General features: G+C 35.1%; 4 protein-coding genes across 4 annotated transcripts; 2 read left to right on the forward strand and 2 right to left on the reverse strand.

The window, feature by feature from the left end:
• Window positions 1-1,564: 1,564 nt before the first annotated feature.
• LOC107216714 (la-related protein Larp4B) lies at window positions 1,565-12,526 on the reverse strand. Its single transcript, XM_015653986.2, has 11 exons — window positions 12,339-12,526; window positions 10,860-11,223; window positions 8,849-9,098; window positions 7,921-8,061; window positions 7,553-7,780; window positions 7,174-7,319; window positions 6,931-7,028; window positions 5,952-6,822; window positions 3,416-3,584; window positions 3,142-3,246; window positions 1,565-2,942 (listed from the first exon to the last, which is right to left on the reverse strand). Exons 1-10 carry the CDS (start codon window positions 12,403-12,405, stop codon window positions 3,151-3,153), a joined length of 2,430 nt encoding a protein of 809 aa, XP_015509472.2. The 5' UTR covers window positions 12,406-12,526; the 3' UTR covers window positions 1,565-2,942; window positions 3,142-3,150.
• Window positions 12,527-13,203: 677 nt separating this feature from the next.
• On the reverse strand, window positions 13,204-15,222 carry LOC107216693 (eukaryotic translation initiation factor eIF1). Its single transcript, XM_015653950.2, has 3 exons — window positions 15,042-15,222; window positions 14,601-14,758; window positions 13,204-14,052 (listed from the first exon to the last, which is right to left on the reverse strand). The coding sequence occupies exons 1-3, from the start codon at window positions 15,067-15,069 to the stop codon at window positions 13,906-13,908; spliced, it is 333 nt and encodes a 110-aa protein (XP_015509436.1). The 5' UTR covers window positions 15,070-15,222; the 3' UTR covers window positions 13,204-13,905.
• A 203-nt stretch (window positions 15,223-15,425) lies between these two features.
• On the forward strand, window positions 15,426-20,749 carry LOC107216716 (protein HBS1). Its single transcript, XM_046733207.1, has 10 exons — window positions 15,426-15,655; window positions 15,925-15,990; window positions 16,072-16,383; window positions 16,474-16,515; window positions 18,315-18,837; window positions 18,918-19,147; window positions 19,348-19,546; window positions 19,644-19,849; window positions 19,945-20,390; window positions 20,567-20,749. Exons 1-10 carry the CDS (start codon window positions 15,613-15,615, stop codon window positions 20,573-20,575), a joined length of 2,076 nt encoding a protein of 691 aa, XP_046589163.1. The 5' UTR covers window positions 15,426-15,612; the 3' UTR covers window positions 20,576-20,749.
• Window positions 20,750-21,217: 468 nt separating this feature from the next.
• On the forward strand, window positions 21,218-21,649 carry LOC107216704 (dnaJ homolog subfamily C member 24-like). The gene has a single exon (XM_015653963.2). The coding sequence runs from the start codon at window positions 21,218-21,220 to the stop codon at window positions 21,647-21,649; it is 432 nt and encodes a 143-aa protein (XP_015509449.1).
• The last annotated feature ends 487 nt before the right edge of the window (window positions 21,650-22,136 follow it).

Raw genomic sequence — 22,136 nt, forward strand, 5'->3', positions numbered from 1 at the left:
GTACAGGTATAAAGCACAAAAAAAAAAGAAAAAAAAATTTGTACTTAAAAAAAAAATGCAGAGCCAGCTTTATAGGATGAAAACAACGTTGTCGGTGAAAAGTTTTGTCAACTTTTAGTTAATTAAGTGTACACACACACACGCACACGCACGCACACACAGAGGCACGCACACGCCCACACATAGTTAGAGTGTTATTTAATTTATGATTAAACAACAAGTTTAATTATTTATTTATTCATTCTTAATCGATTACTTTTACGCATAAACCAGCCTTTATTATACAACTCGCTGCGACTTCTTCTTCTTTTTGTTATTTTTGTTCGTTTGTTGTTTTTTTTTTTTTTTTTTTTTTTTTTGTATTTTTCTTTCTTTCTGCGTTTCTCTTTGTTGTGTTAATGCGGGTGTGGTAGTATATATGTATATATATATATTTATATTTGTGTGTAAACGACCCAAAAGATATCTTATAAGTTTTTTTTTTTTTTTTTCATCTAATAATTATTATTATATGAATAAAAACTGGGCCAAAGCTGAGGGACCTATTATTTATTTATTTATTTTTTTTATTTATTTTTTATTTTCGCTTATTCCTCTTTTTATACTAAATCGCCTACAGCACCAAAATGTGAAACTGAAACAACTAATACATATATCAGTTTTCAGCTGACTATTAATTTAGTTACATCTCTCAATGTACGATTGTTTGTAGGCGCGAACAATTGTTTGAAATATAAAAGAAAATTAAAAGGCAGCATAGCTTGTTTAAACTTAAAATATCAATTACATACAACGGTAATTCATTTTATGCAGGAGATTGTTTCTTCTCGTGTTTTTGTTTGTTTGTTCGTTTGTTTGTTTTCTTTTCCAGCATTTTTGTTTTGTTTTCTCAATCTTTCAGCAACCTTAATTCTGCATGCATATCAGTAACAAATATATCATATGCGCTCTTAACTATTATATTATGTAGTTACATATAATTATGTATAACATCTAAAGCCAAGCTCCTGTAATATACACAACACTTGAGGCACTTATTTGTGTGCTCAAATACCATTTTCGTGACATCTTTTTTTGTAATCTTTTTTCGTTTTCTTCTTCTTTTTATATCATTACCATTATCAATATTATTATTATTGTTATTATTATTATTATTATTAATATTATTATTAATATTATTATTGTTATTATTGTTATTACTATTGTTATTATTTATTATTATTAATATTAATATTGGTATAATTATCATGTTACTTGCTAAAGCATAAATCTACGTCGTCTGATATTCTTTAATTTTTTATTATGAATTTCTTCAACAATATATCATTAGAAAATAAAACAGTGCCGTAACAAGGGTCTATAACGGCAGTAAAGTTATCATGATATATTTGAAATTGTTTAGTATTACAATTTGCATGTTCGAGATAAAGAAAAAAGAAACTACTTTCCAGAATGTCCATAACAAGTAATAATATCGAGCTAAGATATAACTAATTCCCCACACGTGACGCCAATTATAATGCCCATAATAGCAAGTAACAATTACTTTTTTTATATCCGTCGCAAAAGTTCAACTCGTTCGGCGCCAAAACACCCTAGCGTCCCAAATCAACCAAGAGTTTAGTTTTTTTTTTTTCTTCTTTAAAAGACACGAATGGTTTTGAAGTTAACGTTATTTTTTATTTCAAATCAAATTCTTTACGTTGTTACTAATTGAATTTTATTGGAATTAATGAAATGTTCATAAGGTGTGAAATATACGTGTTGTAGCAAAATAATTCCAACATAGCGTATAACCATTGAAAAGGCGATAAAATATTGTTGGGAAATATTTACGAGAAAAAAAAAAAAAAAAACGGTTGCATGGATGCTAAAAGGGTATAATGTCTATTTATGTGCATACATACACATATATATATATATGTACATATCATCGTCAACGCCAATCTGGTTGGTTGAAATTTTTTATAACTACATGAGCAAAGAAAATTGCTATAAGCAGAACCATATCGCTGACATTCTGGAAATTACAAGACCTTTTTCCTCTTTCGTATCAACGTGACAGGAGAACTTTGGAATATATGAGGTAAAAAAAAAAAAAAGAAAAAAAAAAGAAAAAATGAAAATTTAATAGATTTAAACTGCTTCAAATTCGTTTCCTACTTTGAACTGAACAACAAATGTCGAGAAGGTAAATTGACAGCAAACATGAAGTTGAACTTTATCCCTATATGGAATATAAATATGAATTACTCAAAATTGTTACAGAAAGACGATTGGCCAAAGTTATATGTTGTAAAACATACAAGCTGTAAACAAGTGTCAAGATTTGGCACGAAGGTAGTGAACATTTTATAGTTACGGCCCGATAATTTGTGTGAAAAGAAGTAAATTTATTTTCCAAATAAATATATTAAAGGCGTTGTATTCACTCAAGATTTTTTTAAAAATCGAAACAAATTTCAACTAATATATACCTCCGAAATGAAAGAACCAAAGTACCGACGACACTCTCCTACACAGTGTATTATCCTGTCAGCAATTAATATTATTTTCTTAATTGTAAGGGAAAAATTACTGTTTCCTTGAATACTTGGTTTTTGTTGAATTATTATTATTTTTTTTTTTTTGGTTTTATATATATATATTTTTTTTTGTCTGCTGTTTTAATTTTTTTTGTATTTTTCTCCTTTAGTTTTATGATTTTTCTTCTCGTTTATCATTTGTCGTTTATCGATGCCACAATTAGTATAATATAGGCAAAGTCACTGTATACAATGTAAAAAGTTCGTTTCTCATTTTTCTTATAATCTTTTCTTTGTTATTTGTTTTTTCAATGCCTACCATACTCGCTTTAAGATTAAAGCGGCTGGCAAACGACCCGTCCAACCCATTTTCAGGTGCATGTAACTGCTAATTATTGAAATTGATTGCAGTGAAATCTGTAAGAGTATATACAACTGTATAAATGAATGATCTGAGTAAATGAAATAAGACGTCAGGGGGAAAAAAAAACAAAAAAAAAAAAATTACAAATTCACCACAGTTTAAACTCAACAAATGATTAAAAAAAATAAAATAAAACAGAACATTAGACTAACAATTGTCGTATATGTCCAATGAAATAAAACTTCTACTTACATATCAGCCTTACATATTTCCATCCTTCTCATCAGTTTTGTGTTTTGTACAACGTAGTTCCCGGCAATGTTGCGCTACTTGAGCATAGCTCGGCCTGGTGAGATCCTGATGAGGAAAAATAAGCAAAATTCGTATTAATGTTACATATTTGATATACAGAAAAATATTATATTTGTACAAAAAATCGACAAAGACATTTAAAAAGTAGCAAATTTTCAATATAATCATCAATTAACGGACGAAATTTGTTAACGTAATCGAATTAATCGCTTACTATAAGAGAGCTCGACGTCACTCCTGATTGTATCTGGTTACTCTGGTGCGTAGAAGAGACGTTGCAGCTGCAGCTGGTTACCGGTTCAACATCCTCCGTCGCATGTGGATTTGTACTAATAGCCTCATCCACGCCGTTCACCATGTTTGAGTCATCAGTCTTTACAAATCTGTCAGCGGTGTATTACAGTAATATAGGAACTTTACCAGGAAGACGTGCATATACGAATCATAATAACAAGGTAATTCGAAGAAAAAAAATAAAATAAAAATTCAACAGATACAAAAAGTAAGAGACAAGAAAAAGAAAAAAAAAGAAAACAGGGTGCTTTACAAAAAGAAAAGAAATAAAAAAAAAAAGGCATGCACGATAATTGCGGAGTTTGGCAATACCGCACAATAAATAACTTTTCTCTAATTTTTTTTTTTTTTTTTTTTTTCCTCCAACAAATAGTAGCAAAGGTTTGTTTTTGTGTCTTTTAGGGAATGGGTCTTGCAAGGTTGTAACACATACGGTTAACAAACCAGTATACACATCGTTTATTTACTTTCATTGACAATGATTCTACCTATAGTCACGACCAAATAATAATGAACCATGCTTTCTGTTTTTTTAATGTATTTTTTTTTTTTTTTTTTTTACTCGTCGAAAATTACAGCTTAATAATTATTGATATTAAAAACTAAAACTTTAATCAAAATGCCTTTAAAAGTAACTTGAAACCGAACAATTAATAATAACATTAATACAATAATAATAATAATAGTAATAATAATAATAATATTAAAGAATCCTGAATATTATAGTAGTCCTCAAGTATTGTTCATGTGTAGCAACAGTACAGGCACTTGATACCCAACCTGCATAGGAGAAGAAACCTGTGCGTTGTGCCGCCACGTAGTACTGAATGCATTCTCGCATATATTCATACACTTTTTGTTTGTCGCTTTTTTATTATTTTTTGGATTTTTTTTTTTTTTTTGTGACATTTATGTTATATTATTAATTTAATATTAATATATGTATAACCAGCGCGTCATTTATACGTTTAGCAGTGGATATTTGTTGTCGACTATCTTGTGTAAGAAGAAATGAAGGGGGGAAAAAAAAAAAAAAAAAAAAACACGGTTGTTCCAACATTTTTATACTAGGTCTGATGTAATTGTTTGCAGACTTTAATTGCCATTTCCTTTCTCTTCGTTATTTGTTATTCTAGAATTAGGAACAATCACAGTGCACCTATTATTTACTTCGAGCGGACGAAAAACTTGCGTTTATGCAAATGTCACCATCCCTGATATTGTATGTAACTATCATTACAGGGATACAGGGATTAAAGGGAATAAAACGTAAACAATAAAAATAACATAATGAAGACGAGAAGTAATTCTGTGAAACTAACAAAATAAAAAAAAATAAAAAATAAAACAAAAAAAAAAAAAAACAAAGAGAAAAGAAACAGAAAAAGTAAATATTGACAACGACAACAGTAATTGTCAAAGACAAATTAGATATTAATCAAGAATGGCAAATCAATAAAACCGGACACGCATCATATCTAATATTTAACCGACACATATGGGCAGTAGAGCAGCAACAGCGGAATCACTCCTGAGAGTCGTGCAGGAACTCCTTTGTACGTCTCTTAATTTCTTTCATTTTTCCATTTTTCATAAATTTTTTACATCCATATATGCGTAAAGCGTACGTGTTTTGCTTTGTTTACTGCACGTTCCATTATTGAGTGTACAAGGGTGATATATATATATATAAGGGTTATATATATATATGTATCTAAATATGTGGTACGTTCAGCACATCCACAATATCAGCATGTAGTAGCACATAACACAGCCAAACAAAACATTTAACACAACTCAGCATAGCCTCAGCCTCCAAACTATGTGCTTGTATACTACTTTTATACATATTTTCCCTTTCGTTTCTGCCTTATTGAGTGTATTAACATACATATATACATATTATAGAATACATATATATACGTGAATGTGCATATGTAGATATGTATATGTGCTTATACACATGTTTATTAAATTTTATCTTCGATTATTATTGTAAATAGTGATAAAAAAAAAAGGAGAAAAAAGAAAACAAATACAAGAAGGGTTGGGGGGAGAAACTATCAAAAGCAATCAAAAGTAAAATTACTAATAATAATAATAGTAATCATAATCATAATAGTAATAGCAATAATTTCGTAAAGAATACTCTGAAAGTTAAATTAAATTCGTAGTTGCATTCCGTAGAAAGAGAGAGAGAGAGAGAGAGAAAGAGAGAGAGAGAGAGAGAGAGAAAGAGAGAGAGAGAGAGAAAGAGAGAGAGAGAGAAAGAGAGAGAGAACGATGAGAGTGTGAGGGAGCGAGTGATTAAGAGAAATATATTCATGTATAGACATAAACACATGCGTTGCATACATACGTAAGTCGTATACAGAGAGCGGAGAGGTATACACTTACATATGCATGAATGCACGTGCCGAGCGTGTAATTACTGTGTAAGAATAAAGCGCACTCACTTATCGGGAGATGACGGGGGAGTGAGAGTGATCGTGCTGAGAGCGATGTCTGTAGAGTCAGTGTTGCTGGCAGAGGAATTGGAGTTTGAGACTGTGGAGGTGGTGGGTGCTGCCAACGATGAGCCAGAATTGGCGACAGCCTCTAAGGTACCGGACGACGACGGGCCTCCTGTGCTTGACCCAGGACTTGCGGACCTGCTGCTGTTGCTGGTCTGTTGTTGTTGTTGTTGTTGTTGTTGTTGTTGTTGTTGTTGTTGATGTTGTTGCTCCTGGTGCTGTTGATACTGTTGACCGACACCCCCTGCTGTCGGCTCTTTATCTTTTGTGCTTTTCAGCTTGGCAGTACCTTTTACAACGTCTGAAAGCCTGTTCTCCCAGTGCGATTGCAAACTATCGGTTGCGGCGGTCTCCGTTGAGGCGGTGTGCAGCTTGGCAGGATCAGCATCCAGGCCAGGAAGTGGTGGGAAGGCTGCTGCTTCCAAGTCAAACTGTACGCCACGATTGTGTTGAGAATTGTTAGCTATATTGGACTCTCTTATCGGTGGAAGCGGGTTACTGCTCGCCTTTGACATTGCGTCTTGGTCTTTGGGCCTGCGATGTGTACGATGGCGGGGAAACTGAATAGGCGAGTCCATTCCCTGAGCATCGTTCTCTATCAATGCCTTGACGTGACTGCCGCCACTGCTGCTGCTGCTGTTGTTTCCACTGCTGCTGCTACTGAACTGAGGAGGCTCTCCTCCCGACAACGTTGTCGCATGGGAAGAGTGGAACTTTGTGCCAGTCTGATAGGAAGATGAGGATGTTGGCTTCATTGGTGGCAAGCTTAACGAAGAAGCCGATGTGCTTGTACCAGATACCATTGGACCCCCCCCTCCGCCTCCTCCGCCACCACCACCTCCTCCTCCGCTTCCTCCACCACCACCACCAGCACCACTTCCTCCTCCTCCTCCGCTGCTACCACCTCCTCCTCCTCCACCACTTATCAGAGGATGGTTAGATCGGCCTGCGGAGCCCATTCCTCCTCCACCTCCACTGTCCATTAAACCTCCTCTCTCAGATCCATTCCTTTGTTTATTTCTACAGAATTCAAATTATCATCTTAAACGCCCCATGATTAACAAAATTTCTATGAAAAAATTACAAAGTTTTCATTCGTGGGTTATACGCAGTTTTGCAGTCTGTTGCAATCTGACAATCGAAGTGCTAACTCAATTTCGTTTACCTGTTTCTAGGAGTGAATCTTGTATTATGTGGTTTGAATGAACCATGTGGCGCCATTCCGTTCATCGTAAACACACCCATATCAAAATAAGCGGTGGGACTGCCGTGAGTCCAAGGTATCATACCAGCAGGATAAAATGGCTGGTGCTAAAAACGAGGATGTGGTATTATAGTACTCTCAAATTGATGATACAGACGACTATAAAGGTTTTTTTTTTAATTGCGACACGTTCCACAATCACTTTAGAAATATGAACATTCAATCCACCAAGGATCTTGCAATATGTTTGTCCAAACTCATGTGTGCTCACGACTGTCGATCAAAACTGTAGCTCTCGATATTTTCTTAGAGCGTTGAGTAAGAAAATTTTCATACTTACATAGATAACTGGATTTGCATACGGTGGCATAGTAGTTTGCGGCATTGCATTGCCGTTTGTTGTATACATAAATCGCTGTTGACCAGGTGGGTAGTTGCTTGGATCATAAACTGGCGGAGGAGGCGGAGTAGTCCGATATCCATTTTTAATCCCACCAACGCCAGTAACTGCTGGGATAGGTAGCCTGTTCATTGGTTTAGCTTTTATGCGAGCCATAATAGGCTTTCCCTGTGTCGAATAAAAGAATTTTTAATATCGTTTCATCTGCTTCTATTTCAGAGGTGTACTTGCAGCGTGATGAGCACTGTCATTCACTTATACGGATATGAAATACGTCGATACGAATTAAATATGAGGGAAATAATTACCTGAAATTCTCGAACCTCTTCACGTAGAAACCTATAAGCCTTTTGAGCATCTTCATCGGATTCAAAAGTCACATACCAGGAGCTATTATGTGCAAACTCACACGAAATGAGTCTAGGACATCCCTCTCCTGAGAATAAATTCTGAAATAATAATACTATATGTCAAATACCATATTCAATTAAAGTTGATTGGAGAATAATTGGTTGATTGTTAGACTCAAAAAAAAAAGAGAATAAATAATTGATAAAAAAAAGTGTTCAACAAGATCAAGTGAAATTTAATTGGGTATGAATAGTGTGCCTACAAAATGCACCAAGAGATATAAAAATATTAGTCAAACATTTTTTGCTTGTTTGGCAAACGGAGATCTCCCTATTTAATCGCTAAAAGCACCCACAAGAAGGTTGAAAAGTGATTTCCACGTATTCATACCTATGAAAAAGTAATATTATCGGTAGAACTCGATACGATGCCGATGACATTGAGATATTTTCTAGATGCATTAAGCCATCAGTAATTAAAAGTATCATTTGATTCATAAAAATCAGTTACTTTAATCGCAATATTCGCAATTGTTTGTCTCAAATGAAATAACATTTACGCACTTGCCGTAACTGGTATATTAAAAAAAGTGTCACGAATTGTGGTGTTCTATAATGAAAAAAAAAACAAAAAAAAAAAAAAAATAAAAAAAAGGTCATTGTTGCACAACAAACTAACAACTTAATTTGATGCATCCGTAAACTCAGCGATTAATTATTAAACTGCCTAGCTTTCCTGTTTGTGCGCTCAGCTGTGAATCATTGTAAAGAATTGATCTTGTTACTCGGAAAGATGCGTCTAAAATGAATTTTGCCTAAATATTCTATTACACAACAATCCAAACAATGGATGGGGAAAAAAAAATAAAAATGTATGTAAGCTTACCTTAACGTCGTCCAGTGGAGTACTATCCGGTATTTCGCGTAGAATAACGATGCACCGTTTATGATTGGGTCTTACTTTCTGCCCTTCTTCGTCCACTTGGACATTGGGAGACTCTCTCAGTACCTCCGTTATGAGTTTGATATCTTTAGTTAGCTTCTTGACTTGGTTAAAATTTGCTACTGTCCATATTGGTACATACTGATCGTTATCCATTTGAGATAATAAATATGTATCGTTGGCTAGGTTCTCTCTGAAAAATTAAAAAATTATTTAGTCAAATTAACGTGTGACTTTCTATTTTTGTATCGATAGAACAATACATGCATTCGATACGATAATCAGTTAGTGGTAATTATAATTCAGCAATTCGAGACCTCAGTGTGCTTTACTGTAATCCATCATATAGAAATACAAGGTCACTGCATTGTAACACTGTGTAAGTTCGAATAACAAATCGTTAGCAGTGTAGATTAAATTTTTATCGTCTTTTTCACTGTGTGCATGTAGACCATACTGTATTCAGTTTTGTGGAATAAATTTTCTGTTAAGTAAAAATAAATTTATGTACAAACTTGCAATAACGTTATGTTATTCTTTATTTAACAGCAGTTACAAGTTACAAGAAGAAAATAAATCCAGCAAATTTACTAAAATAGAGAGGTATTCATTGTATGATGCAATTTTCTAATCGCCTTGCAATGACTCCAAAGAGCCAAGTTACAGATACCTTAAAATCAAATTTGGATTGTGATAAGCTATAAAATAAACTGCTACAAATAAAATTTGTGATTTTGAAGCAAGTGCTAAGAGAAAATAATGAGAGAACGATTTGAAGAGATCAATATGATGGAATATTAGTGTAAACGAGCATTTTGATGTTCACAAGTTAATGTTGGTGAGTTTTTTGCTTATTTATTCATGCATATGTGATGGCTTTAATTCAAAGCAAATAAGTGTCCTTGCCATGGGCCTTGTGAGCCGGAAACTATCAGTTGACCCATAATATTTTCAACTTGAAATGTGTTGAGTAAACATGGCGCAGACCACTTGAGTTCAAAAGTTTTCAAATTAAATAATTACAGAAACTCATCTTTGATGAACACATTTTTATCTCCTCACACAGTTGAAGAATAGTTCTAATCACGAAAAAAAAGTTGGAAGAAAATCGACACAGTTAAAGAAAAAAAAAACATAAAATGCACAAAGTTAACCATCAAAGAAATTATGTAGTCACGCAAATTGTAAACACGGAAATGGATATATTCTTGATGAGTTATGAAGGATTGTTAGAAGTAAATATCTGTCATTCTCCACCAACCAGATTATATGAATCTAACTGTCCTTTTGAACTAACGAAATTTGATTTTTTATTCTTATTTGTGGAGGGCTGCTCCAGGTATACTAATCAACCAGGAACTTAGGATTTTTAGTGAACTCCATAGTTCAAACAGTTAATCCAATTTTGTGATCCAAGATATCTTCTCTGAAATTCTAAATATTTAATAAATTTACCGATAATTGTAGTAGCCAGAGCTTAATTTTCACCATGGTTAGACTTTGATAATAACGGAATTTTTAAACTTGTACGATTTCAAATAAACAATGAATGAATCGATTACATTTTACCAGCAACTCTTTATCAGTTCTAAGAATCCGCGTGAATAAATATTTAGCGGAGAGAACCAAAGGTCAATCAGAATTTGTATAAATCAGACATCAATAAATGAATATATCCATTTTAAATGAATTATATACACACACACATATAAACGTACGAAGAAAAGAAGAGTAGTTCAACTGCAAAATCTGACGCATAAGTATTCAGCTCAAATTACAACAAAGGTTTCGGGTAAGTTTTGCTGACATGTACAGTGTATGTTTGTATTCTGATATGGCAAAAATTGAAATAAACTGACAAACTATGATATAATACGTAGGAAACTCTGATGCGTCATCATACAGTTTGAAGATGTATTATGTTTTTGGTGTGACTTCAAAGATTGCCTACTACCTGGAGAAGTAGTATTCGAGCTGCGAAGAGAGCATCTGTTTCAATTGGTCAAGAGGTATGCCGGGCATGGAGACGTCGGCGAGTGATCCGATGGAGGCAGAGGCCTCTCCGAGCGCCGTAATGTCGATCGGACTGTAAGCAGCTGCCCCTCCCATGTTCATGGCATGTTGCTGCGCCGGACTTAGGCTGCTAGCACCTTGTTCTAACATCAATTCTGTACTAGGACCTCCGTTCATGACGCTGTAATCTAGGCCGGTTGTACTGTTGGTTGGTGCACCCCCCACTGTACCCAGGGACTCAGGGGTGGTTGGGTATCCCGCCCCTGATGGGAGCTTCCCAATGTCCCCATTCATGTACACGTACCCTAGAACAGCGCAACAAGAATGTCGGATAAACGTTTTGAATGAACCAAGAAGGTTAATCAGATATTCGAACAAGGCGTTGAACGAATGATGAAATTTAATTTTAAATCATCGGTGTACAGGAACAGGGAGAAAAATGTTTGAACAGATGCATGTGTGTGCACGCGGCTTAATAGAATACTTTTTCCCCCTGAATATTGCTATGCGTTAGTCGAAGAGTGAACACTGTCTGGTGAAAATGAACAACCATACTGTAAGTTTGGTATAATTGTTGGTTGATAATTGACGTTAAATAATTAAAATTCAAATCGTGTAAACGTGTAGTGTCCCGTCGATAGTATTCAAATAAAAAGGTCCCGTAGTTGGAGATAAGAATTTTGAAAAGAGAAGATATGCAATATGTTGGATGTGACTGGCCAAATATAGAATCGTATTGCGGCTGGGTATTGAAGAATACGAATACACAGTGACAACTGGCTCTAGCCCACTTATGTTTAGTAAGTGTCATTGCTGAAATCACCATTCATTTCGAAACAATCCCGGATTCCATGTGCCTTTATCGATAGGCTGCTCACCAGCCAGCTTCGTTTACTCGTTTCTTCTCGCAACTACGGACCCCGCGGGCGCACCGCTGCGTGGAGACACGCACCCTATTAGTATGTTTCGACGGTATAATAATCAGGCGAAAACACGCGAATCCGATTATCTACGTCATTCAAATAATAACGTACTGCGACGTTTTATTATTTAAAGAAATCTTACCGAGGAGAAGAATCAACTCAACACAATTTCTCAAGGAAACTACAAAATGGCCGACACAGAAAGGCACATGCCGTAGCTCAATGCATTATGGGTTGCAGGTATATAGGCTGAAAACTGCGCCATCTCTTGGCATTATTGCCGAACCACGATCGACGACATGCGAAATATGAAATGAGGTTTACATATCAACGACTCGGGGGATTTCCACAAACACGACAAGGAAATATCGTTGCTGCCCATTCGCATCTCTTTGTTACGTGTTGTCTCTTTATTTTTTACCACCTAACAGGTGACCATACCACAAATGCCTATATAATGTGAATCCGTTCAAAATAAATAATCATCTAATTATAACCTTTAGCACGTTGTATTCCCGCGTCGTTTTTACCGGTCGAGAACGAAACTAGTCTCATCTCTGGCATTTTCAAACTATTAATTAATTAATTACTTAAGTAATTAACTAACGTCATCTCGTTCTGCACGAAACTTGGGACAAGTATTGAACATACACTTACGTACACTGCACAAAAGAAGGGATATTGTTGTTTCTCGGCTAGCTGCGAGATACTGAACCCTGCTGGTAGCTGTATGTACCATGCGTATGATACACATACGATTTCACTGGCACACACGCGCTTATCCAATCTACGTTACTTTTTTTTTTACACGCATTTGTGAGAAGAAAAAAAGAAGAAATAACTGGCGGCCAATAGGACAGAAAATTGACGAGTTTTCAAACGGCGCGACTTTAGAGCATTATTCATTGTATTTATTACCGATGCAACTGAATACAGTACTTCAAAATGCATGACTCGACACCTGCCAACCATTTACACACACAATGTATGCTGCTGAAGCCATGTTTATGGCTGAGGCCCAAGCAAACAAATTTAACGTACTTTGGACATGGTACTTAGAAAAGCTCCACAATAGTGTTTAAATTTGGGAGGTAATAAAATTTCAGTATGACAAACTATTCATTTATTGATTTATTTATCTAAGAACATCCACAATTTAAATACAAAATAAAAAAAAAAAAAACAAAACAAAGCGTTGATACCTTTTCCTTACTTCGGGTTTTTGTTTTATTTTCTTTTTTTTTATGCTATATATTTCAATTTGGTCAAACTCATTCCAACTGACGTGTGACATATTTTGTTCAATAAGTGTTGTCGAACAAAAATTTGAAAAAAGAAAATCAAGTAGAAACTCAATCCATATTATCAATTAAAATACTATATTTTAATAAATAATACAGTTGCTGCGGGATTAAAGGCACGAAAATTGAGAAACCAACCATAAATTATCAAGCACAAACTAGCGTTTGTTGTCCTTACTGTATACACAAAAAAATAAATTGACAGTTTTACAAATTATGAGAATCCAATCTGACGCCTAGTGACAGTAGCTGCGTCTTCTCTGAATACATCAATTGCACCCAAATACATATTACCTAATGCCAAAACCAAAATCCATCCGTTGCTATCAGTATCTGTACCTATTTCGTATATAATGTATGATCCTTTTTTTCTCTTCTTATTCTTCAAAATTCTAATTCTCTTTAAATTCTTCTACAATAACTATTTAATATGTGACAAAAGTTTTTAAGCGGATTTTACCTAACATAAGGCTGAAAAATATTGCTTCCTATAATATTATTAGAATATTATGCCTATACGGTATACTGTTATGTTTTCTTCTATTTTAACGTTTTTTTTCTTCAAATTTTTCAAATTATTTTTTTTATATATATATATTTTCTTTTTTTTTATTGAAATATATATACGTATATATATAACAGGATATCCCACGAAGTATCAACAAGTTGAAGCGACTGATACAGATAATTTATGATGATGAGGTGTTGCTGGTGGTAATGGCTGTGGAGTTTTCTTAGGTAGTGGCATGGGTGGTTGGTTTTTTTAAAAACCGTGAACCTTCAACTGGTCAGGCTTTGCCAGACCTGATTTTGTTAGCCACTGGCATATATTCTCTCGCTGGTCCCCCTGCAGCTGCAGCACCTCCCCGTACTCCGGGTGCTCGATTACTGTCCCATTGCAGGCGAACTCCTGGAAATTATCAAGCAATTTTCAGTATTAATGTCTAGAATTAGTAAGCTAACATCAACAGTTCCAATCTGAAGGATTTGAGTATATATATTTCTCTGGTTATATTTCTTACTCAGCATGAGAAAAAAAAAATTCGATTTTCAAAGTCAAATACACAAACACATTTACAATTAACCATGACTGTGATAGACCTTCACATGGCTGTGTAAGTTCCGGAATCGGCATCAACTATGCTAAATTGGGAGAAGGTCGATAAGTACGAATACATTAGACTTTCTTAGAACTCTTCCATCACAAACACAAACACAGGAACAAGTATTGGTGTTGGTTAAATATATCAAATGAGTACAGTCACAATGATAAACTTGTAGAATATTTACAGAAGAGATGAAATATTTCACGAACAAGAGACAAAAAAAAAATAGCAACTCTCAGTTAGCAATGTGGAAAAAAATAAAATCGCGTCATTTCTAAATATAGACTAAACTTATCATAGGCGGATGACAGCTATAAAGAAAGGCTGGTAATGTGACAGATTTACCCTATACCTTTTTACATGCCCGTACAATTTTTTTCAAGTCATATTCCGAAGAGAGTCCTTGCACCGTGGTTAAGGTCTTACGACCATTTCGCTGCTGAATCCTTATATGCACGAGACCGTCTTGGACATCATCATCTGAACCCTTGATTGCATCTGCAAAGGGGTCTAAAACAAAAAAATACCAGCTAGAAATAAGACAATGCTCGGTAAAAATGCTTCGAAAACCAACTTAAATACACGGAACTGGTTAGCGCCGAAATCAAGTTAATAGATTCTGGCATTAAATGAGTTGATTAATTACAGATGGTGAAGTAAATTGAAGCTAATTTTGACGGGTGAAAGAGCTTTACGGGATACAATGACGCAGCAAAGACGCTACGCCATTTTGATCAGTGTCTCGAGGGCCAGTCGAGGGAGTTTACATTAGATATCGTTATTAAATACTCACCGAATGTGTTAAGATTCTGGATGGACATACGACAAACAAAATATATCCCTTTGAGATATAGATCTGCAAATTGCAATTACAATTGAGTTTAGTGACGGATGAAATAGGATAACACAGGCACTACGCGAGAATACTGCTAAACCCAAAAAATCTTGCACACAGGCCAAACGCAACCGGAAGTAAAAGTTGCATTTGTCATACCCGATGGGTGGGGTTACCGCCGTGTTCCAAAACACAACACAAAACCTTCTCTTGTCATGAACTATGAGCGATAACGTAGATGTTTCATCGTGGTTCCCGATTTACTCGCCGTGCGACGAGAGCGGGACTGTTGCCCATATTCTTTGGTGGCACTGACAGTGAAGCTGGACAATAATTTGCAACAATTGAAAGGACAAAATGTCCGAAGTCAAGTGAGAGTGAGTGTTGATTAGAATGAAATTCGTGTGAATTGGTGGTTTAGCACCCGTATGGCATTATAAATAGCAAATACTGGGATAATATACGCGGTGCTTGCGCCTGTTTTTCTAGTTATATCATTTACGTACAATGATTACTTGAACTCTGCAAAATGTCTCGACACAGAAACGTCCGTTCTATGAATTACTCTGATGGTACATATTTTCTAGGTTATCTTTCTCAGCTCTTTTTGCGTCTTTCAAAATATACACACGTATTTTTGTTTAGAAATTGTCACACATTTTCTCGCGCTGATAAAATTATGAAAACGATATTCAAATAATCACTTTCAATTTAAAGTCACTCAGATATGAATGGAACTTTAGGTTTTGTAACAAGGGAACTGTTGGCTTGAGGAATTATCGTAATTCCGAAGAATCCCATATACGTTCTATTAAAAGTATTTCAATATATCACATTACAGAGTATGATGGATATGATGATGTTTATGGGCATTCCGTTGAAGATGATTATTGCGTTTCTCCAAGTGGTAAATACCATCTGATCACCTGACTATATGTGGAATTAATTTATTTCTCTTAACTTTACTTTCCAAAATGTACTGACAAAGTTTCAATTTTAGCGGAACAATTCTTATTTGACCGAAACAAGCAGCATAACATTTCTTCATACATTACGGAAGATGACATAGTGGAGGAAGATGAAACTCAAGAGGAGACCCCATTGCCCCCGAGCTATAAAAGGCCGGAACTCTCAGTTCTTGATGCAACAAAACTAGAGTCCTGCATCGAAGCTATAAAAAATGTTGTCGGTGACTCTATCCCTGAGTCCACACTCACGGAAAATATTCTCAAGCATAACCTTAACTCAGAAGCTGCACTTGATGCTATACTTGCTACTACGTCGTCAAACAATGCATCTGGTATGCCAGCGCCAGCATGAAATTATATTTCAATTTTTCACTATTAAGAGATAGAAAGTAATTTTGTATATATTCATTTTTTTCTCACAGAAAAGCCAGCCATCAATCAAAACAATGAGGATCTTCTTCAAGGTACATTTTAATAATTAATTCCTATTAAGTAATATTTGCTTCACAAAAAAAAAAGTCCACATTAATTTTGCACCGATCTTTGAGAGTATTTTTATCCTGATAATATGTTGCTTTTTATTTTTTTGTTTGTGCCGTTAGTGATGGAATTTTTTTTTACAAATGGAATATTATAGCGCAAAATATTGACAACTATATGACGTTGACTTCTTACCTTTTTTTTCATGTGCGGTATTACTTCATTGGTAAGGTAAGATCGCCAAGCTTCTACATTTGGGACTCTTAGTAGTTTAGTAGCTTCTTTCCCATCGGGCCCAGTAATTCCCAAATTGCAATTTAAAAAAAAAATGAATAACTGCTCCTCACTAGATCAATCTCTAGATGATGAAGTATCTGTAGACAGCACTAGACTGATAGAAAATGATTTCGAGCCGAAAGCAGGTTTTTCATTCTCTAAACAAATTGTTGATCACATTGAAACAACAGCCTCGCCAAGCGACACAAATATTCAAACGTTTGGCTCATTGGCTGATTTGACTGCCCATCATTTGCGAAAGTCCAGTAGTTCAGGTGGAATTAGTAGTCCAGTAATTGGCTCACCGAATACTGGCTTTGTAATCCCAAAACTGAGGACGATTAGCAATTCTTCAGGAACACCCCCAACAATTTCATTTAAACAACCTTCCGAATATTCGTTTCCTAGACAGATTATTGATCCTGACGACGCTTCTAGTTGTATAAGTTCTGAAACTGATTCTAAAATTGACACCCATGTACCTGTACAGGCTAGCTTTGAATGCACGAGAACTCCGTCTCCGGATAACTGGGTGATTGACTTAAGCTCTGCATTAAGTGAGATATTTCCTCACGTTGAGCCATTAAATGATGAATCACATTCGAAATCGACTGATGATTTGAGTCACGGTATTTCTAGGCTTGACATTTATCTGAATACTCATACTCCGGATGCAATAGAAGCTGGTCCCTCCAAAGTTTTCTTTGATTGTAATTTGAGCTTGAGTAACCTGCAGCATATCAAACTTCCATATAGGACCAGAATGGTTTCATTATTTGGCAAGATTTTGTGTAAAAGATGGAAACTTAGAAAACCTTATATTAAAAATGAAGGAAGTGTGGAAGTTATAAAACGATTTGATTTTTCAATACCGTCCCCGGATGACAGAATTCTCGTACACCTTAGGAAAAGATTTTAGCAGAATTCTTGTTTAAACTCATATATTGAAACTCAACTATAAATACCACACCTTGACTCATGATATCACGATGATTTTATTCAGGACGATGAATTTTACTAGGATTAATTAACTGATGTAATTTTTTGAGACCTTAATTTCTTTTATGATCTTATACAAATTTTTCCCTATTAATAGTGTTGCTCAACTTTTTAAACAAACATTTTTGACTGTACAAGCCTCGATTGAAATGAGCTCCATGTCATATTGCTGTTACTTTGAACAATTCTGATTTGGAGATAGTTTAACAATAGCGTTGAAATAATCTTTAATCATAATTCTTTTAGTAGTCATTCTAGTATTTTATCGTATGTACATAAAGTAGTTGTCGAACAATTTGTTATAAGTTTCAATTAACTTTTTTTTCCAATTAATAATATATCCCGACAAATGGATTAAGTAAGCAGCATATGTGCAATGTTCTCGACCCTAAAATTGAACCTGTTCATGACATTCCCAGAAGAAATTACTACACATTTTAGTATATTAGGATAATCTATTTTACTAAATTGTGAAAGAATAGTAAGTATATAAATAGTTTTATGATAGGTAAAAAACTAACCGCTAAACCAGCAGTACCTGTGCTACTATCCTCCCCTGCTGTAAAAGTAATTCCATCAGCGACACGGTCGGTCATCAAAGGCTTCGACATTAGTGGAACAGACGGAGATTTCCTTAACACAACAGTTGAGAGTCCGAGATCTCAAAGTCCATTCTCCGGGCAAACCTCACCTGATATTCGAAGAAAAGACATTAAAACAGTTTCATCAAAATCAAACACCCCAAGATGTCAGTCCCCAGCAGTAGAACAAGATAACAAATCGAAATTAAATAGTAAAAAATTGGATGCGATCAGCCTGTTCAAGAATCTTCGTGGAGACATAAAGGAGCAGTTGCACTTGGTAGTCGTCGGCCATGTTGATGCCGGAAAGAGCACATTACTGGGTAGACTGCTCTGCGATCTAGGACAGGTGTCTTCAAAATTATTACACAAATTTCAAACTGAAAGCAAGAAGATTGGCAAGCAATCGTTTGCATATGCATGGGTGCTTGATGAAACTGGCGAAGAAAGGTAAACAAGTTATTTAATTGCCACGGAAGACGTCCGTTCAACGCGTACTATGATTTTATATGTGTTCTTATTTCACTCAGGGAACGTGGTATCACAATGGACGTTGGCCACTCCAAATTTGAAACCGCTACTAAAACTATTACACTTTTGGATGCCCCAGGTCACAAAGACTTTATTCCAAACATGATTATGGGTGCGACCCAAGCCGACGTGGCTCTTCTAGTTGTTGATGCTACGAGAGGAGAATTTGAAACTGGTTTTGACAGCGGTGGACAAACAAGAGAACACGCTTTGCTTTTACGCTCTCTCGGTAATTATTATATCACACCCTTGATTAATACCCGATTCTGAGTTTTATTCAGAAAACTCCAATATTTTGAAATATCACATTCAGATCTGAGGATAAAGTATTGAAATTTAATAAATTTTCATGGCTCATATAGAGTTTAAGTTGAACTATTTACATTCCCAAAAAAAATATATACTCATATTTAAACTGATATCCTATAGGTGTCTCTCAGCTGGCAGTAGTAATAAACAAATTGGATACCGTTGACTGGTCCAAGGATAGATACGATGAAATAGTTGAAAAGATGAGAGTTTTCCTTAAGCAGGCTGGTTTTCGAGACGCTGTACCATTTGTACCATGTAGCGGTTTGTCCGGGGAAAATTTAGTCTCCAAATCCAAGGAGGAAGGACTGATTAAATGGTGAGTCCTCAATATTCAAAATAAATTCACTACAATGACCATACTTGGAAGTACGTATCAAGATTTCTTATTAATATACGATTGTCATGTCTGTCAGGTACAACGGACCCACCTTGACCGAAGTTATCGATCAATTCAAATGTCCAAAACGACCTGTTGACCAACCCTTCAGGTTTTCGGTGAATGACATTTACAAGGGAACTGGCTCAGGATTTTGTGTATCGGGACATGTTGAGACTGGGATGATTTCTACGAGTGATAAGGTGTTAGTACTACCTCACAACGAAGTCGCTTCTGTCCGAGGTTAGAGATTTTTCTAAAATTGGGTTGAATAATCAAATCAGTGACTCAACTGTAACTACCTTTGTTAGACAGTTATCATGACCGGTTATTTTCAGGCTTACAGATAGACGAGATGCCTGTAACAAATGGGTTTGCCGGCGACCATCTTGTCTTCACATTGACAGGGATAGATCAGCAGATTATAGCTGTTGGCGACTTGTTGTGTGATCCCCAGCACCTGGTCCCAGTTACGACTCGATTCGAAGCGCACATAGTAATATTTGCTGTAGCGATGCCGATTACTCGTGGCCTTCCAGTAGTAATGCATCACCAATCGCTCGTGGAGCCAGTGGTGTTAAAGAAACTCATTGCTCAGCTCCACAAAAGTTCTGGGGAAGTGATAAAAAAAAAACCTCGATGTCTGCCCAAAAATTCTAGCGCTATCGTTGAAATAGAAACTCAGAGACCTATTTGCATGGAATTATACAGAGATGTTAAGCAACTTGGCAGAATTATGCTGCGTGTGGGTGGTTCTACTATAGCTGCTGGTTTGGTTACTAAGGTATTTTCATTCACTGGTACCGATAATAATGTATAAAATCTTCATTTCTTAAGCTCTGCAGTTATGAAAGTGGGGGAGCTGAGTGATATCAATTTTTAATTACTCTGGCATGTGTACTCTGAAACGCGATCGCTTACATTATACATACTTATGTGTTATGTTACTTTTTGTTTCAGATATACTAAACTGAACTGGAACTATTTTCTACAAGGATGGCTTATTACAATGAATTTTCGAATTTTGCAATATACATCCGATATAATATATATTTATAAACTACGATGATTTTTAATACTTAGAATGTAGTATTAATTATGTTACTTTTCAGCCAATAAAATCGTCGCTAATGTTATAAAATATGCGAGTATCAATATTTTTTCAAATTGAAAATCTCTCAACGTGATCCATAAAATTTGTTTTATTCTTCTAGATGTTACCGAACAATACGAAGAACAATCGCATCGTAATATTATTTTGAAATGAAAAAAAACAAATTCTCGAAATCAATTTTATGGAAAATATAACTTTTCGATTTTAGGGCATGTAGAAATCGATCCTACAAAAATAATATTCAAATTTCCCGCGTCCCACGTGCGTTGATCACGCAGCATGGCGATTGTAACCACACTGTCATTAAAGCTAGGTTATGTTATGTTCAATACAAAATTCTTTCTAAAATTTGAAAAAATTTCTATATTACACCAGCATCGATGTGATTCAAGAAAATTCGCGATGAATTTTCCTCAACTACCGTTTTTACAAGATTTCTTATAAAGCGACATGAGTAATTGAGGCAAAAGATCTTCAATCGAATATAATTGGTAAAAATGAGCGAAGAATCTTTTACAAATTACTATGAGATCCTCGGTTGTGATAGAGATTCTACGTATGAAGATTTAAAACAGGCATACCACGAGCTAGTCCTACGCTATCATCCTGACAAGATTTCTGCTACAGGGAGCAGCGATGCAAATAAATTTCGCAAGATCGACGAAGCGTGGAAGATCCTGAGGGATCCCTGCTTAAGGAGGCAGTACGACGTTGAATTTAAGCAAGCAGAACTAGAAGCTGATTGTGAGCTTGTTTATGCCAAATTGAAACCAGAAGAATTGGAAACTACTGGAGAAAATAATGCAATGTCGTATCCCTGCAGATGCGGGAGTTCTTATTCCGTAAACATCGAAGATCTGAGAGAGAAAAATAACGTGTTGCACATCTATTGCGAGGAATGTACTTTCATGATTATTGTAGAAACTTGATCGTAAGATGACACGAACCTCGTTTTTTTTTTTTTTTTTCTTTAATTATTATCTTAAATTATTGAAATAATATTTTAGACATTTTCACAAAAGAGTGAGAATTGATGTTTTAATTTCATTGGTAATTGTGGGCTTTTTTTCTATAAGTTAGTTAATAGAAGAGACAATTTAATTTAATTTAATATACATATTGTACAAAGGAATAATATCTTGAAAAATTTGAAAACACAGGATGAAATAAATATGTGTACATATAACGCATATAAAATGCAGCAACATTTTCTATTTCTTATAAAAAATGATACAACAGATAACACATTCTTATAATATAAACTATTGAGCAATATACAAATAAAACATGATCCTTGGAGAAAGATCATGGTACAACAAGTAAAGATGCGTTTTTAGGGATCACACATTCAGTTCCTTTCAATTATAAGTTAGACAGCGCCGTTTACAACGTAGCTCAACGATAATTGACTTTAGC

Source organism: Neodiprion lecontei, chromosome 2 (genome assembly GCF_021901455.1).
Source record: "Neodiprion lecontei isolate iyNeoLeco1 chromosome 2, iyNeoLeco1.1, whole genome shotgun sequence".
NCBI classification, from domain to species: domain Eukaryota; kingdom Metazoa; phylum Arthropoda; class Insecta; order Hymenoptera; family Diprionidae; genus Neodiprion; species Neodiprion lecontei.